This window comes from Limulus polyphemus, unplaced genomic scaffold, assembly GCF_000517525.1.
Source record: "Limulus polyphemus unplaced genomic scaffold, Limulus_polyphemus-2.1.2 Scaffold2126, whole genome shotgun sequence".
Classification (NCBI taxonomy): domain Eukaryota; kingdom Metazoa; phylum Arthropoda; class Merostomata; order Xiphosura; family Limulidae; genus Limulus; species Limulus polyphemus.
In genome coordinates this window covers 45,563-64,167 of record NW_013667736.1, presented here as the reverse complement: position 1 = coordinate 64,167, position 18,605 = coordinate 45,563, and the positions used below count along the sequence as shown (strand labels likewise).

Below are 18,605 nucleotides of genomic sequence, written 5' to 3'. Positions count from 1 at the left end.
AGCTGATTGTCATTTCTTTTCCTGGTAAATTTATATCTCTGGTTATGGCCATGTATATACACCAGTATGCAAGTCCTCTCCCTCTGTACACACACACACACACATTAAAGTCATTGCAACAAATAACTCGCAGGATGTAAAACTTGAGAATTTGAAAATTTATTCAACATGTTAAACATTAGTGATAAACAGAAGTCTAAAAAATCTGAGGCTGAGCTTTAGCATAAACAAATCTCAGGAATACACACACCTTATCATTAGCTTAAGTGACATTAAGTACTTAGCCCACTTCTGATTAGTCCAAATTACTTTACCCAGTGGATTAATTGCCAGTTAGTGTGTCTCCTCAATAGTGTACCTAATGTCCAGAAAACTTGCATTTATCAATAATCGTTTAAATTATGCACTAAATACAAAATTCACCATTAACGAAGCAATTTAATTTAAAAAGTGAGAGTAAGTGAGTGCATTTAAATATTTAATAATTTAATAAGGAATATTTGTTTAAAATTGCTTAAGGTTTTTGCTAATTATTGTATGTGTGTTAAAAGTAACTCAAGTTTTATTTGACAATCTTTCTAGAGCTATAAAATTATCTTGAATGTTTTTACACTTCCTTGTTTCTAGTAATTCTAGTTTTATTTGTTGCAGTTATTATATTTTGATGATTTTGTCTCTGTATCAATAAACATTTTGTGTTTTTGTTAACACAGGGAGAAAATAGAAAGATCAGATATGGATGGAATGAACAGGGAAACACTGGTGTTTGCTACTGTTTATCCTTTTGCAATAACTGTGTTTGGAGGTTTCATCTATTGGACAGATCTTCAGTTAAGTAAGTATAATACAAATATTTGCTACTGTTTATTGTTTTCTGGGTTTTTGGAGATTACATTTGCTAGTTTGATGATATGACAGTTAAGGAAACATGCTTTGTTTTGAGTTTAGAACTAAAACTTTTTCATTCTGCTACATTTTTTAATAGCTAAGATGTAAAGTATTTTTAAAAGTTCTCCTGATTCTTTTCTGTAGGAGGAATTTATAGGGCTGACAAATATACCGGTAGTGGGCTAATAGAGATGGTCAAAGGACTCGAGGAATCTCCAAAAGACATTCAAATTTTTGCTCCAGACAGGCAGACATGTAAGAAAAAAAGATGTTTTGACAAATATCTAAGAAATGCATAATTTCAAATCACAAAATCAAAGTACAGAATAAGAGTATCAAAAAGTTGCTTTGTTTTATTGTAAGTTGTATAAATATAGATTAAGAATTATAGCACATGGCAACAACTATATGAAATGGGAAAACAGGAAATAGAGAGCAATACATTTGTGCAATATTGTACACAAGTTAATTTTTCACTTTCAGTCCAAGGTTTAAAGTTTTAGATAAAAACTTAGTAAATATATAAGTGCAATTACTATGACTTAGTTATTGAATTTTTAATATGTATACAACAGCTCGTTGAATAGTGGCATTTGACAATCACCTAATTGACTATTATCACATGAAATAAAAATTGAAATAATCAAAAATAGTAGTAATCAGAAATACTAATTTCAATTAGTTAATTATTTTTGTGAGTTGTGACACTAATCAATTAAGTTTTACAACCTTGAACTAATGGAAAATGATAACAAGAAATCATAATGGCAATATTTTGACAGTTGGAATAATCAGAAACAAAAATAATCAAATCACTAATTATTTTTATGATATTAATCGATTTAATGGCAGTTTTGTTTAACCGATTATGTTATGTGACACTAATGAATGTCATTGATCTCATAGGTAATCAACTTAATCACCCAGCTCTAATGCATAAACAAATATTTCTTATATGTAACTTGCTTTTTTTTAGATCCAGAGGAAATCTACAATTATAACTGTAAGTTTTTATTAAATAAATAAAACAATATCTGTGTGATTTACATTTAGGTAAAGAGAATGCTTGTAGTCGGAATAATGGAGGCTGTGCCCACTCCTGTCATCAGGCTCCTAATGGTACAGTGGAATGTTTATGCAATGACACGTACAAAGTCGCTAATGATGGGCTTATGTGTGTGGGTATGTACTTATCTTCAGGACTACATACAGTGAATGTTTTGTTTATCTATACTAAAAATAATCATTGTGTATGTTTTAGTAGTTTTGGACATTTTATTTCACAATGTCATTTGATGAAATAGTTATATATAGAGAAATGAAATTTCTTCTTAGATAACGAAGCATTCAGTATTTTCTATGAATCATCCTTGGAAGTATAATAAATAACTGACAAAAATTTAGTGAGCACCCTTTTAATTGTTTGTATTTATGTAGAACACAGTGTGAACTGTGATGAATCAAAGTTTGCCTGTGCCAATGGAAACTGCCTTTCAAGACAGTGGGTGTGTGACGGAGCTGACGATTGTGGTGACGACACTGATGAGAATGAAAATTTTTGTTGTAAGCACAAAATATTTAGTTTTTCTGGTAAACTTTTTATTACATTTTATGTTAAGAGTTCGATGTATTTATTGTCAATTAAATTAATGTATAAATGATGAAATTAGTGCAAAAAATGTGTTTTAGTAATTCATGCCTTCATTCTGTAAGCACATTTGATGAAGAGGGATTCTATAGATTACATAAATATCTGAACTTTTACCCGAAGATGAAAGACTTTTGAAACATCGTTATCTATGCTTGTACCTTTTTTACAACAGGCAGTTGCCATCTATTTCAATGTATTCATCATGAATACTCTTCTTAAACAATCTACCAAAGAAAGATAGATATCATTTTTATTTTGCTTGTCGTAGGGTGATAAACTTTGTTACCTATCAAGTAATCTACATTAATGTTTATGGAAAACAAAAGAGCATTCTTCAAAAAGCCTCTTCTAGGTTTAAACTTTTGTGTACACTCTCTTAATATAAGCAGACCTAATTTTTACCTGTAATTATTTACTTTGTTAAATAGCCAGGAAATGACAAAACTGTTAAGTACCTAATGTTTTTTGTTGTTTTTATCATAGCCATCCGCACGTGTAGTCCACAGGAATATCATTGTGGAAGTGGCCAGTGTATCTTGAAAGTCTGGCTTTGTGATCACGAAAAGGACTGTAAAGATAACTCAGATGAACAAGACTGTGGTATATTGTTTTACTTCCATTTGTAATACTTCGTTACAAAAACAAAAATAGCATACTTAATTTGTTACTAAAATGTGAAAAAGCAGTGAAACACAAACATACTCCTGTTATTCCTGTATATCAAGCTACTTTTGTCTGTATTTCCTCTTTGGTAGGTCTATTTTAAGGTAATGCATAAGAGTGTAGGTACCATTTCTAAAGATAGGTAAGGTGGAATTACATAATACACAGTCATGCTAGACATCTTGAAATACTTTTATATAGTGAGAAAATCATTTCAAATTTAACTGGACAACTACAAACTCATTCTTTTATGTAATGCTGTTTAAACCATACACATTATTGATATCTTTTTGTGAATTGTAGGGTGATACAAATCCCCAGTGTCATTTATCTCTTAAGTAATTGTATGTAAAGCAACTGTTATATGGACACAAATACGACAGATTTTAATTTGTGTGAATTATTCCTATTCGCAGAGTATCTGCCTTGTTCAGAGGGTGAGTTTACCTGTGCCAACTTTCGTTGTATTCCTAATTCTCAAGTATGTAATGGTGTAGATGACTGTAGAGACAATGTGGCATCTGACGAAAGCCATGCCAATTGTCCAAACAACAGAACGTGTCCTGGAGCCTACATAAAGTGTGAAGCAACTAACATCTGTGTTGAACGGTATTGGTTATGTGATGGAGACAACGACTGTGGAGACAATTCTGATGAGAACTTATTTTTCTGCTCTCAAACATCCTGTCCTGCCTACAGTTTTAGGTTTGTAGGTTCAGGAGTTTATAAAAAGGTATTTTTAATAAATGAAAAACATGTATATAAAATGAGGGCTTATAACACTAAAAATTGGGTGTTGATAATCTTTGTGGGTAGAGCACAGATAGCTCATTTTCTATATTTGTATATAACAACAAAGAAACAAGAATAAAAAAATACACAATTATTCAAAAGTAACGTGTTGTTGACAGCATGAATATATAAAGTGGCACAAAAGCTGTTGTAAATAGGGTGGAAATTACAAATCTTGTTGGGTAATTAGTTTCATGTTTATATCACAAGCAAGTATGTTAATACAAAAAATATATTATCTTCAAGTCTTACTTGTATATGTTATGGAATTACATTTATGATACTAATAATTCCACTCTACAAAGAGTTTAATGATGAAATTGTAACAAACACATACATATTCATGAAACTTATAAAAAAGAAATCTTTGGCACGAAAACACGTATAAGTGAAATAGGTCCAGGTACAGGTAAAGTAAATCTAATGATACATTAGAAGTATACATATTGTCTGTAAATAACCCAAGAACATTATTAGATTGTACAAAACTACCATATCCACAAAGAGAAATATTTTTAATACATTTTGGTATTATTTCTCATTTAAATATAAATAATACAAAAATGGTTATTAACTAGTTACTAGTATGTCTACTGTTTGCAAAAAAATACTCCTTGCATCTGGTTTGTTTTGTTTGTTTGTAGTTAAGCACAAAACTACACAATGGGCTATGTGTGCTGTGCCTATCACGGGTATCCAAACCTAGTTTTTAGCATTATAAGTCTGCAGACTTACCACTGTACCACAAGGGGGCCTTTGCACCTGGAATTTATAAGTTTGTAACTACATTGTTTTTACTTAAAAATGACAGAAATAAGTACAATTGGAGACCTTCAAATTTAAATTACCTTTCAAGGATATTACCAACATCGAAACAACTCTCATACAAAATCACTACATGACTATGAATCTTAGTTGTTTTATTTTTGTAAAGGCACCATGAAAAGTGGTGTGAATGTCTATATTTTATTGCATAACCTGAAGTTAGGTCATAAAGTTTTAGCCAAATGATAAGTAGTTTAATTTGTTTATAAACAGGGTATCTGTGATGTCAAATTACGTGAATTTGTCCCAACTTTACAATTGCCACTATGAAACACAGTAACCTAGATTATGCTATTCAATCTTACACTTTAATGGAAAACATGCCTCCCTAATGTATCAATATAGTGCAATAGATAACAGGCATATACTAATATAAATTCTGGATTCCAAAGTGGTTACATAAAGTTTAATAATCTTTAGAAAGAAAAGATATGTCTAAATTTAAAGATACATGAAATACTAAAATTATTAAAGTTTTGGTTCTTGGTAAAAAGTCATTTGTTTTTCCATAATAACCTAAAACTTTAAGTTTTTCAAACTTTTCTGGGGGAAGATCACTAGAAATTCTGATTCTGAAACAATTACTCATCTTTACAAAGAGGAACAACTCTAAAAAATTTCTGTCTACTGCCTTGAATTTTCCACTACTTATTTACATGCAAAGTATCACTATCATATTAAACAAATACAAAACTTAAGGGTTTTCCAAATCTTCGAATACATAAGAGCATCATTTAAAGTATTTATCATTCACAGATGCACCAACCATAAATGTATTCCTTCTACTTGGTACTGTGATGGTGAAGAGGATTGTGAAGATGGCGAAGATGAACCTTCTGAATATTGTGAAAGTGAAACAAGAACTTGTTTCAGTGACTTATTTTCATGTGATAATGGAAATTGCATCCCAAGTATACATATCTGTGATGGTGATAATGACTGTTTAGATAATTCAGATGAGGATGAGCGTCATCAGTGTGGTAAGGTGATGTTTATTTTTCTCTCTGTGACATCAGGTCTTGGAAATAATTATAGAGATACATAGGTGACACACATACAGGATTAATTGCAATTAAATGGTCAATTTATCATTACTACAATGCAATATTATGAAAATGCAAAAGAAAAATGAATAAAATATACAATTCGATAATATTTTGTATTTGATTTAAAAAGAGCAGTACACCTAATTTTATATAACCATAAATTTATTAATGTATGGTTGTAGAATATTCTTCCAAATGTTCATCATTACTTCCTGCAGTTGAGCCAAGTTGATTGGTTGCTGTTTGGCCTCAGTTTCTAATCTATGTTTGTGAGCATTCTGTAACCATCTTTTCTCCCCTTTAAGGTATTGTTTTATCACACTGCTGGAAGATGAATCCCTGTCCAACAGGTCTGTTTCCTGTGGGAATGACATAAAGGATAAGAATTTGCTTGTATGTCTTCAGCAGTTGGTAGTTTTGTGTAGATCTCTAACACCAATGACTGTCTTGTAGCCTACGCTTGTATTGGTTGTTGACTGTGATACCATTCTCCTCTCTGTCATAAAACAAACTACCATTGATTGTTGTAAATTACATCTATTGGTCCCCACTGTATATATGTTGATTGTGATACCATTCTCCTCTCTATCATGAAACAAGCTATCATTGATTGTTGTAAATTACATCTATAGGTCCCCACTGTACATATGTTGATTGTGATACCATTCTCCTCTCTGTCATAAAACAAACTATCATTGATTGTTGTAAATTACATCTATTGGTCCCCACTGTATATATGTTGATTGTGATACCATTCTCCTCTCTGTCATAAAACAAACTATCATTGATTGTTGAAAACAACACCTATTGGTCCCCACTGTATATATGTTGATTGTGATACCATTCTCCTCTCTGTCATAAAACAAACTACCATTGATTGTTGTAAATGCCACCCACATCACATCTTGTTCTTCCTATTATTTGAAGTTTGATGCCAAAATCTTTTGGTGTGGTTAACTCTCCTAAGTGGAATATTTTGAGTAACTACACATCAGATGAAGGTACTTCATAGTAATGTGTATCTTACTGTTCTGGAGTTAACATTTACACTTAAATGTACAGCTAGGTCATTGGCAAGATCTACATTGTCATTTATCAGGTATAGAGCATATCCCAAGTTACTTAATATCACTTTTGAAGAGTGTGGGCTTTCTAACTCAGGTGGTTTTTTACCAACTCAGTTTATAATATGAAGTACTAAACCCTTCACTAGCCAAAAGTTCCATTTTTACAGCCCCAGTGGCTCTAATACTGTGGGCTTCTATGCTAAAACCAAGGTTTCAATACCCATGGTGGGCACAGCACAGATAGCCAATTGTTCAGCTGTGTGCTTAACTACAATCAAACAAACTATATCTACACTGTTGTGTGTCATTTCTGTCTTGGGTGTTATGAGTACTTTCACCACACTAATACTGGGGAATATTATGACCACCTATACTTTTATAGGCATTATGCTGGTGTGACAGTGTTTGATTGGCTGGAGAACAGCCAATCACAGTTATTCTAAACATTTGACTATACTCTCTGCAGGTTATTTTAATATATATAATAGAAGGGAGCAATTCCCTAATATTTGCATTTCATACCCATTTTATTCACTGTTTCTGTAATTATTTCCAAAACTGTATGTGTTCATGTTTAGTAATAAAATAATTTTGTTTTTAAGGGTAACAAACTTAATTTAACAACATACAGGCCATTAATTAAGAAGCAGTTGAGTATTCTTTACAATTCTGATATTTTGATATAAACCTTAATGGTTTGTTGCATGTCTGGCTATAAGCAAACTTGAATCAAATTTCTCAGATCTGATGTCTGTTATTACTTCATGCTTACACTTGACAACTTCTTTTTCTTCACAAGTCTTCAAAATAATTGAGAAAGAGCTGATAAATATTATTTCAATGATGTCCTAAACATGCATAACGTTAATGGGAAAATTATTAAAGTTTACTATTCTATTTTAATATTTTATTGACTAATGATAATAATATGTAACAACAGATTAAGATTACATAGACTAACAAGACAAATTTTTTAAATATCACTGTCTATTCATGATGTCAAGGAACCCACTTGAAGTAAATATATATCAGAGTATCAGGTCTGATGTTGACCTAATTGGGTCAAAACATTGTTACTTATTTTGTGTTTTAAATAACAATTTTAATACCCCTATTGGCTGTCTATACATTATATAATTGTTCATACTCATAGGCTGTAAAAGTGTCGGCGTTTGTCAGTAAAGAAGAATAGGAACTTATGTTGAAACATTGCAGTTCCTGAAATATTTTGTTAAAAACTACATAGAATACTCTAGTATTAAACTTCTCTCTTCATAATTTGTACTTGTTTAAGTTATTTCTATGAAGAAATGTTACACATTACAAATTACTGTTTGCTTCAGATACTCGAGAGTGTGACCCCGAGAAAGAATTCACGTGCACTCAGAACAAACAATGGGGACATGCTACATGCATTTTAAAACAATGGATTTGTGATGGAGAACCTGACTGTGTTGATGGAGCCGATGAAAATACTTCGCTCCATAACTGTCCTGCCCCTGAACCTTGTAATGCTTACCAGTTCCAATGTAATAATCATCGGTGTATCAGTGAAGAATGGGTTTGTGATCACGACAATGATTGTGGTGATGCATCTGATGAACCCAAGAACTGCAGTATGATTTAGTAATTTGTTTTAACTCATAGTTATATTGTAATGAATTAGAACTATATAGTTTAAGAAACACGATTTTCGCTATTTTTATTCATTAAAGTAAAAGATGTGTTGTTTAGCAGTAAATTATTAACACCTTCTAACACAAATAAACTAAGTATGTGGACCGAGACTAAAAAGTATTGAATAAATTAATGAAGCTTGTTGTATGTAAGAAACTGACAAGAAGTAAATGTCATAAGTCAACACAAGGAAAATTACAATCTTTAGTGACAAATCTTTATCAATCTCACAATAAAATAATGGTTATTCTAGCTCAAAATAATTATGATGTACATTATTAACGATATTTTTTCAATCATTTGCAGCTTATCCTACTTGCTCTTCTGATGAATTCCCCTGTCGTAATGGTAAATGCGTCTTTAAGGTTTACCAGTGTGATGGTGAAGATGATTGTGGAGATGGAAGTGATGAGTCAGCTGAAGAGTGCACCACAAAAGAACCAACTTGCAATGGAGCTCAGTTCCTTTGTAAAAATGGAAAGTGTATTGACTATGAATTGGTATGCAACAAGCAAGAGGACTGTGATGATGGCTCAGATGAATCTTCTCACTGTTATGTTGATGAATGTGCAAGTATTGAGTCGAATCAGTGTGAACACAAGTGTGTTAACACTCTGACCGGATTCTACTGTGAGTGTAATGAAGGCTACCAGTTGATGAAAGATGGAAAAGCATGCCAAGACATTGATGAATGTACCAAGGAATGGGGTGGTTGTTCCCAATATTGTCTCAACACACCAGGATCTTACTACTGCAAGTGTAACGATACTTACTATGAACGAGAAATGGACTCTCTCACGTGTAAACGTAAAGATGGTAAGCTAATGTAACTGAAGTCTAGAGTAATAAAAGTTATGATACTTTGACGTTTCATATTTACAAGCAAGTTTCTATAAATTTGTGGTAATTCAAGGATAAATTTAGCATACAATTACCTGATACGCACGACAACTGGAGAGTTGAGAACCTAGTATGCATAAGTAGTGTTGAATGAACAAAAATAAACACTTCATTAAATAAAAAAGGCAACAAAAAAATGTCTGACCATACCTGTTGGAAGAACAATTGCATTTTGATCAATTTATTTCAAAAGTAAAGTAAGTTTTATTTAAAGATTAATGCAGGTAACTCGCATGACTAGTTAATTTAATGATAGAAGGTTAAAACACAGACAAAACTTTACCAGCAAGTGTTTTTGATTATTAAAGACAGAAACTAATCTGAATATAAAAAGGAATCTACCCGAAAACTACCAAAACTGTATTCATAATGCACATTTTCTGTAGCTGATCAATTACAAAGATGAATCATAAGATCCAGAGATATCTCTACTCCACATAATATTTGTAAATAGTTGTTTATACTCTGAGTAAAATAAGGAGAAATACAAGGGTCCCATGTAATGCTAACTCAAACCCATTATAGAAAGTAACACCCTGGACTGAATTTAGCATATGATCTCAACTAAATTTAGGATGTTCCAAATTAGAACTAAGAAAAATTCAAAAATTTAGTAGTTATGAATTACAAACTGTACAAGAATAAAGTATAAAGTATTTGCATATTACTAAAAATTAATATTATTTCAAAAACCTAAAATGATTAAAACGTATCTCTGTCCAATAGTCCATGATATGTTTGACTATCATAATATTGTTTTACAGCTGTTTCTTAGTTAGTCATTTATTCTGTTCTACTTGTCTTTCTATTAGATATTTTTCCATGGATTATCTTCAGTAATCATTATTACCTCCGCAACATGAGTGTAGATGGCTCTCATTATAACCTCATCAAAATGGATTTACACAATGTGGTAGCTCTTGATTTTGACTATCGAGATGAAAGGTTATACTTTTGTGATGTAGGAACTGAAACAATTGGAAGAATATTTATTAATGGAACAAATGAAGAGACAATCATACATCACAATGCCCATGGTTTGGAAGGTCTTGGTGTGGACTGGATTGGAAGGTTAGAAGACCAATAAGGAACTTATGGATTCATAACTTTGATAATATCAAACGTAAAGCTCTCTAGAATTAAGTGTTATGAATGTTGGGAGCTCTCAGGCTGCCAAGTGAATCTTATAAAAGTCATATAATTTTATATTTGATCTTTAATTTTGATATTTTCAAAGTAGCCCTTTTAATATATATTTTCTAAAAATATCCTGAGATACATGACATTTTAGAAGTAAATACCTTTTAAAAGATTTTATGTTAGGAGATAGAATGTCTGATTTTTGATTTAAAAGAAGCATTACTTTAGGCCTGTTTCAGGGTTTTTATTCCTGGTTCTTATCTTAAAAGACATAACCATGCATTCCACATGTGATGTCCACTTATTTTTAAAGGTCAGAGGTTAAGTCATCTTCATGCTTGTTGATATATATAACTTAATTCCAGGTACTTTTACGTTTTTGAACAGTTATGCTGTTCATCTCCTATGATGATCACAGGTAATTTTGTAGAAAGTAAATAATATGTATAACATACACCAGTGTTACTACTTACTAGAATGTTTTATTTGTAGTTGTAACTAGTTTCTTTTGTCGTTTTTTAACACTACAGAAAAATCTACTGGTTAGATAGCACATCTAAACAACTTTCTGTTGCTGAGCTTGATGGAACTAATAGAAAAACATTACTTGGGAGAGGCTTCTTTAACCCACAGGCCTTAGCCATTCATCCAGGCATTGGGTAATGGCAACCAGTATTGTTTGCATTTTTACTATTATTGTACTAAAATTTCAGTTTAGTATTTTAATAAATTTATTTTTCGGTTCAATTCAGTATTATGCTCTACATGTATTGCCTTACCCGGTATTTTATAGATGTATTTCATAATTCAATGTTTGGAGTTTAAGAAAAGGACAAAGTTTATATAGAAATGAATTCCATGTAACCTTACCATATGATCTGATATGTAACGTAATAGTAAACATCACAGACCCTGTTGTCATCATTGAGAAACTCAGTCTTGAGATTTTAAATCATTTAGTTTATACTTAGTAATATTTTTCTTTCTCATTTTTTTAAATTACAAGATAAATAGTTTACTTCTAATTATTTAAAGATTTTAAAATTTCTGGGGCTAACAAAAACATCTAAATAACCAGTTTTAAATGTAACTATTCAATTGAACTACCATGTATATGGAAAGTATTGTATAAGAAAAATTTTGTCATTGTACTACAAATGTAGAGAAACCATAAATACCAGCAGTATACTCAGTAGCATGTAAAACATCACTATCTGTAATGTTTGTTTGTTTTAGAGCAAAGCCACACTGGGCTATCTGCTATATTCACTGTGGGGAATTGAACCCCACATTTTAGCACTGTAAGTCAGTAGACTTACTGCTGTCCCTCTGGAGAACCATCTTTAATGATTTTATGAAGCTGTTATAATATTTAATTTTTAATTAAATAATAATATTGTTTTTTAAACAAATTCTATCATGCCCATGAGGTCAAACTGAACTCAAATTTGATGACATTTACTCAGAAAACAGAACTATACAGTTAACTAAACTTGATAATATACAATATTTTTATCTTTGATTTTATTTTAATCTCTTTTTTGTATCATTCAATATTAATGATAAAAGTAGAATCTGAGTTTTATAATAACTTGCTTCAACATATTGAATAAAGCAAAAATGAAGTTTGTAGTGAAAAAGAAGAGTTTAATGTTCAGTTTCATCACAAATTTATCTCTAACTGAAAAGTTAACTGCTTTAGGTACCTGTATATGACAGATTGGGGTCATCATGCTTTCATCGGGCGAATTGGGCTGGATGGGTCAAACTTTTCCCGGCTGATAACTTTCAAAGACAAACTTGTATGGCCAAATGCTCTTACAATTGATTACTTCAGTAATAAACTTTTTTGGGCAGATGCTCACTTGGATTATATTGAGTAAGTGCAAATGTATATCATAATTACTAAAGTTACTTACTTCTCTTGCAAGGTGAAAGTGAAAAAACCATTATTGGTTATATTATCTGAGGATATAAAATTAATTTTAAGATGAAGGTATTTTTAATGATAAGCAAACAGCTGTGATTAACTCTTCTGTATCTGCCTTTTGAAAGTAGCTGAATATTGGCTATTAATGGAAATAAATTTTAAATGTTTAAATTGAACAATATAATTAGTAGACAAGGAATTGGTAAACTTTTTCCAAATTATTTTTCTGATACTTGTAGACATACATTTTGACTTTGTGTAATCATTTCTGTAGGTTTTCTGATATGGATGGTGAACATCGACACACTGTTCTTCAGGGAAGAATAGTCCCAAATGTTTTTGCTCTATCGATATTTGATGACTTCTTGTATTGGACTGACTGGAACATAAAAGGACTTTACAAAGCCCACAAGTTCACTGGAGAGAATATTCAAATCTTGAGGAATACTACACATCGACCTTATGACATTCATATTTATCATCCATTGAGACAATTACCTTGTAAGTATCTGTTATTGTATACTTTGTATGAACAAATTCTGAAGCATTATTTATTGGCTTCATTGATTTTTAGGGCTATTCTTATTATCTAGTAGTCTAGAATTGTTGTAGTATGTTTGTGGAATAGTCAACCAAACAGTTTTCTAATAGAGATGCTGTTGTTATCCTTTATCTAGATGTCTTTGTGGTGTCTGTCACATCTTATAAGATACTTTGTTTCTGTTGTTGCTGCCTTCATCTTCTATCAATAGTTTTGTATGTTAACATTATCCAACATGGATATTAACAAGTAAAAAACCCATTGACAAAGCACAGTTTTTGTATTGTGTTTAAACCAATACAAAGAAAAATAATTTGCTGATAATTTTGTGAGTGCAATTTTAAACAAAATATTGTGGTTCTTAATTTACTGCTGTGTCAGTAAGCACAACATGTACTTCTTTTAATAAGCTAAGTTTTTATATTTATTTTAGTTAAATGTTTACACTTACATATACATTAACTATAGATCCCAACCCTTGTGAAAACAAGAATGGAGAATGTAGCCACTTGTGCCTACTTTCACCTGGTGGTGGTCGGATCTGTGCCTGTCCAGATCAGTTTATCCTTCTTGATAATGTAACTTGTATAGCCAACTGTACTAGTGGTCAACATCGCTGTAGTGGCAGTGACGATAGGTGTATTCCCATACTTTGGCGTTGTGATGGCAAAAATGACTGTAGTGATGAATCAGATGAAAAGGGTTGCCGTAAGTATTTTCTATGTTTATTGCTTCTGCTATGTTTATGTGATGTGTCTGAATTCTTAAAACTTTGAGAAAATTTAATGAATTTTGCCAATTAAGATAAATAACTCAAGCTGAGAAGAATATTGTTAAATTTACTTGTCCCCTGAGGCAAGTAAAAGTTAAACGGAACTTTTTACTTGTCTCCTTCATAATATTGCTTGTCTCACAAAAGTCAACAGGTAAAGGTTTTTTTTAAAAACTCATTTAGTGTACAATATATATAAAATGTTTATTCTTTGTGTTGCACAAGGCACTGTTTATCCCATGTGTTGCACAAGGTACTGTTTATTCCATATGTTGCACAAGGTACTGTTTATTCCTTGTGTTGCACAAAGTATTGTTTATTCCTTGTGTTGCACAAAGTACTGTTTATTCCGTGTGTTGCACAAGGTACTGTTTATTCCATATTTTGCACACGGTGCTGTTTATCCCATGTGTTGCACAAGGTGCTGTTTATCCCATGTGTTGCACAAGGTGCTATTTATTCCTTGTGTTGTACAAGGTGCTGTTTATCCCATGTGTTGCACAAGGTACTGTTTATTACATGTGTTGCACAAGGTGCTGTTTATCCCATGTGTTGCACTAGGTGCTGTTGAAAATAACTACTTTCACCTGTATGAAACAAAACTTTGTGGGAACTTTACATATTCAATGTTAGTTACATACTTGGTTGTGCACACTGTACACACACCACTTTCTTCTGAAGTTTTCATATGAACCAATGTATCACCTTATAGATGAGAAAACAATCATGACAGCACTATTGTAAGTATGCTATAAATTCACTGGTGGATGCTATCAGACCAGTATAAGATACAAAATGTTTTTCTAATTAATTTACAATGTAGACTTCATTTTAATGTATTTTCTAATTATGAGAAATTGTGTATCAAGAACAGCATTTTTTATCTTTACTGTAATGTTAAATATAATATGTAGCCATGTAATCCTCTATTAGGCACACTAGAGCTACAAAACTCCAATCTTGTAAAAGGTGTAGATTTTATTATTTCATATGGTCATGCCATTCTGTTAGAAAAAGCTGTTTTCACTGTGTTTCAGCTCCATTCCATTGTAAAGTGGGCCAATATCAGTGTAACAACAATGAAACATGTGTCTCCAGTCTTCAAGTTTGTGATGGAAATAATGACTGTGGTGATAATTCTGATGAAAGGTATTGTGGTGAGTATATAAAGGGTCTTATGTATTTTAACAAGCTGAAACTTTGATTTTTCAAAGCAAAAAATAGGCACCTCGGTTACATTTGTTTTTTGGGCATGTTTGGAATGACTACAGGTTGTTTTAGTCACTAGTAAAAGTGTTGAGAATAAAACGCTTCTGGTGGTACTAAAATATGAATTATATACCAAGTTTATGCTTCTTTATCTTTAAACAGATCTTCCATGTGGAGAACACAGCATCAAGTGTAATGACACTGGTCGTTGTATTTCTCAGTCTTGGCAATGTGATGGAGATAATGATTGCTCTGACAAATCAGATGAAGATCCTGCCGTGTGTCGTAAGTATACATATTTTTTGTTGATAAACTGACCTGGCTTACACCATGCAGTTTCATGAGGGAAACTATGTTGCTTTGAAAACGTTTTTCTGAGCTTTATACATAAAACTCATTAAATGTAACCACAGTATCAAGACTGAGTTTAGCCCTTTTTTTTACTGCAAGGGTTTTGTATTTAACCTGTTTTTGAAATCTACATGGCTGTCTTAAATAATTTAGAATTTCCATGTGAATGGTGCAGTATAGTTTGGTTATTTTGAGAATTTTATAAATCATTAAGCTAATACAATATTGATTGTTATATACACTATTTCCAATATGTGCAAGATAATTCCCCTCAGTGGCTTGATGGTAAGTCTGAAGGTTCATGCCACTAAAAATTGAGTTTTGATACTCATGGTGGGTATAGAACAGATAGTCCATTATGTAGCTTTAGACTTAACAAAAAACAAACAAAACAAGATAATGTATATTGGAAGTCAGTTATAGTCACAGTAATCATGTGTTTAATCATTTTATTGTATAAATATAATTCATACACATGTATGTGTCTAGGTGTACATATATAAAAGAAAAATTATCTGTATAATAATTTTGAAATATGGTCTGTTTCTCATCAGTGTTAAGTAAAGAACATTTATAGTAACACTTAGGTCAACTTTATCTCGCATCAAAATGATTAGTTTGTAGTTATGCAGCATTATGTATTAAGTTAATTGAAAAAATCTGGGTGGTGTGTTTTAAAGTGGACATGTGGCTTTTTGTAGATTACATAAAGTAAATTCTGTAACATGGTTAGGGCACTTTACTTGCAGATTGTGGGTTCATTTCCCTCTACCAAACATACTTATCTATTCAACCATGGGGTAGTAATAATGTGACAGTCAATCTTAGTATGTGTCAATAAGAGTAGCCCAAGAGTTGGCACTTGGTGGTGTTGACTAGCTACCTTCTTTCTAGTCTGTCACTTCAAAATTTGGGATGGCTGCTCAGATAGCCTTTGAGAAGTTTTGCCAGAAATTGAACAAATAAACAATCCTTTAGTGTAAGAAGTCTTTATCGTGGTACAAAGAAAGTTCAGTGATGAGTGTTACTCTGATTCTCTGGAAAAAATTTTTCTTTATAGATCACCAGGAATGTGATTCAGACGTCCAGTTTCGATGTAACAGTGGGAAATGCATACCAAAACTTTGGTACTGTGATTTGGATGATGATTGTGGAGACGATTCTGATGAGCCAGCTTATCTATGCAGTAAGCACAACTAAAATATTACAGCTTTCATTTTAGTTAATATAAAATGTAATCCAGACTACTGTATTGCATTTTAAAGACATTAGTGTCTTTTTGCAGTGATGATTATATGTATAAAGTAATAAAAGGACACATTATCGTGTGTAGTAGTTTAGTGAAAAAACAGTCACTTCAAGTTAGAGAGCTCTGACCACCTGTGTTCTTAAGGGAGTTCAAAGTTCTGGGTCACATAGGCATTGTTGACCAGTTTTCCTGCCAGGAGATAACATGAGGATGTACAAATTTGTCGAATTAGATTCACTTATTTTAAGTCTTCTGATGGTTTATTCCATTTACTGGGATTCTTTGCTATATGTACATAACCTGAAGTTTTATCGTTGCTTGTATTTTATAGGAAATCGCAACTGCCCGTTTGGTTGGCAAAAGTGTCCAGCACACAACAACTATCGGTGCATTCCCACCTGGCTTTTCTGTGATGGAAAAAATGACTGTCAAGACAATTCAGATGAGACAAATCTTGATTATTGTCCTAAATGTCTTGAGATGGATGATTTCAAATGCAACAACAACAAATGCATTCCCATTAGATGGCACTGTGATTTCAAAGATGACTGTGGGGATAACTCGGATGAAGATCCAACTACATGTGGTTAGTGAACTAAACATGTTTTTCTCAAAGGTTTTCTCAGTTGAAAAAGATGTCTATGGAGCGAGAGCTTCAGAATTATTATATAAAATCATCATGTTATCGTTGGTTCTCCAATCGTAGTTAAAACATTGTTCATTAAAAATATTCTTAGTGAGAAATTGATGTTTCAGTCAATAATCAACAGTTGAAATAATCGTTTTAATGTCAGTTTTGAATTCTCAAAGTGGTATTTTATATTATATTTATATTATTTGATTTTATACAAATCATATCCAGTTTGTAAAACATTTGAAATCCACTCTTTGCATAATGTTTGAATAGATATCTTAAAGTCCGTTGCATTTTCTTTTTGAAAAGAAAACCTTTATCGGGAATGTTCAGAAAGTGAATTTCAGTGTGATAACCAGAAGTGTATTCCATCAAGTTGGAGATGTAATCATGATGATGACTGTGATGACAGGAGTGATGAAAAAGATTGTCTGAATTACCAGTGTAAGGTAAGTATTAAACTAGTTTGGTCTGATTATACTGAGGTAGTGTCAACATGTTTTTTTTTCCCGTGCTTTATCTTGTTCTTTTCTTTGTTCTATTCATGTTTTTGATCAAATTATTATTACATAAAGGATTTTAAACTCTGAAGTTGGCCTAAAATTTCAAAATATCAGTTTGTAAAAACTGAAGTCAAAATTGGCATGTTTCATGAGCTTACCTTACTCAACGGTGTAACTTATGTATGTGATTTATTTCGAAACTGGCTATAGAGTATGAAACGGAACTCTATAACTTATTTTGTGTGGTGATGTCATACGTTATTTACACAAAATCATAATATATGCACTGTTTTTTACATTATGTAATATTAATCTTGATTACCCAGTGAAAAATTAATCTGCAAATTCTAAAGAAACCTAACGATAGAAATTTAATTAAAAATTAACTTTTTTAAACAAACTCTCTAAATTTGCAGGACATGAGAAACCAAAACATCCATCCTGTAATAGGTTTAGATGTTTTTCCTTTTGGAGTTTTGTTTGTTTGTAATTAAGCACAAAGCTACACAATGGGCTATCTGTGCTCTGCCCACCATGGGTATCGAAACCCAGATTCTAGCGTTGTAAGTCCGCAGACATACCGATGTGCTACTGGGGGGGGGGGCTTTTTGGAGTTAAGTTCTAACTAACATATTATAAAAGTTAGCCAACTAGCCTAATGTGTCTTTTGGGCTTATAAAACACACTAACTGAACTCTAAATAAAACCAATATGAAGATATATGAGGAAGCCTGACTTTTAATGCAATGCTTAAGATCACCCCAGTG

At 31.9% G+C, this 18,605-nt stretch overlaps 1 protein-coding gene across 1 annotated transcript in view; it reads left to right on the top strand.

Annotated features, from left to right (window-relative positions):
• Positions 1 to 18,605, top strand: part of LOC106466025 (low-density lipoprotein receptor-related protein 2-like) — a 91,213-nt gene that overhangs the window by 51,598 nt on the left and 21,010 nt on the right. The window contains exons 36-54 of the mRNA XM_013926273.2: positions 714 to 835; positions 1,033 to 1,143; positions 1,942 to 2,070; positions 2,326 to 2,451; positions 3,023 to 3,139; positions 3,619 to 3,907; positions 5,576 to 5,799; positions 8,276 to 8,548; positions 8,916 to 9,425; positions 10,322 to 10,580; positions 11,180 to 11,308; positions 12,352 to 12,528; positions 12,854 to 13,080; positions 13,589 to 13,828; positions 14,930 to 15,049; positions 15,264 to 15,386; positions 16,513 to 16,638; positions 17,033 to 17,287; positions 17,645 to 17,784. Of these exons, the coding sequence (XP_013781727.1) occupies positions 714 to 835; positions 1,033 to 1,143; positions 1,942 to 2,070; positions 2,326 to 2,451; positions 3,023 to 3,139; positions 3,619 to 3,907; positions 5,576 to 5,799; positions 8,276 to 8,548; positions 8,916 to 9,425; positions 10,322 to 10,580; positions 11,180 to 11,308; positions 12,352 to 12,528; positions 12,854 to 13,080; positions 13,589 to 13,828; positions 14,930 to 15,049; positions 15,264 to 15,386; positions 16,513 to 16,638; positions 17,033 to 17,287; positions 17,645 to 17,784 (3,697 nt within the window). The remainder of the gene's footprint in view (positions 1 to 713; positions 836 to 1,032; positions 1,144 to 1,941; positions 2,071 to 2,325; positions 2,452 to 3,022; positions 3,140 to 3,618; positions 3,908 to 5,575; positions 5,800 to 8,275; positions 8,549 to 8,915; positions 9,426 to 10,321; positions 10,581 to 11,179; positions 11,309 to 12,351; positions 12,529 to 12,853; positions 13,081 to 13,588; positions 13,829 to 14,929; positions 15,050 to 15,263; positions 15,387 to 16,512; positions 16,639 to 17,032; positions 17,288 to 17,644; positions 17,785 to 18,605) is intronic.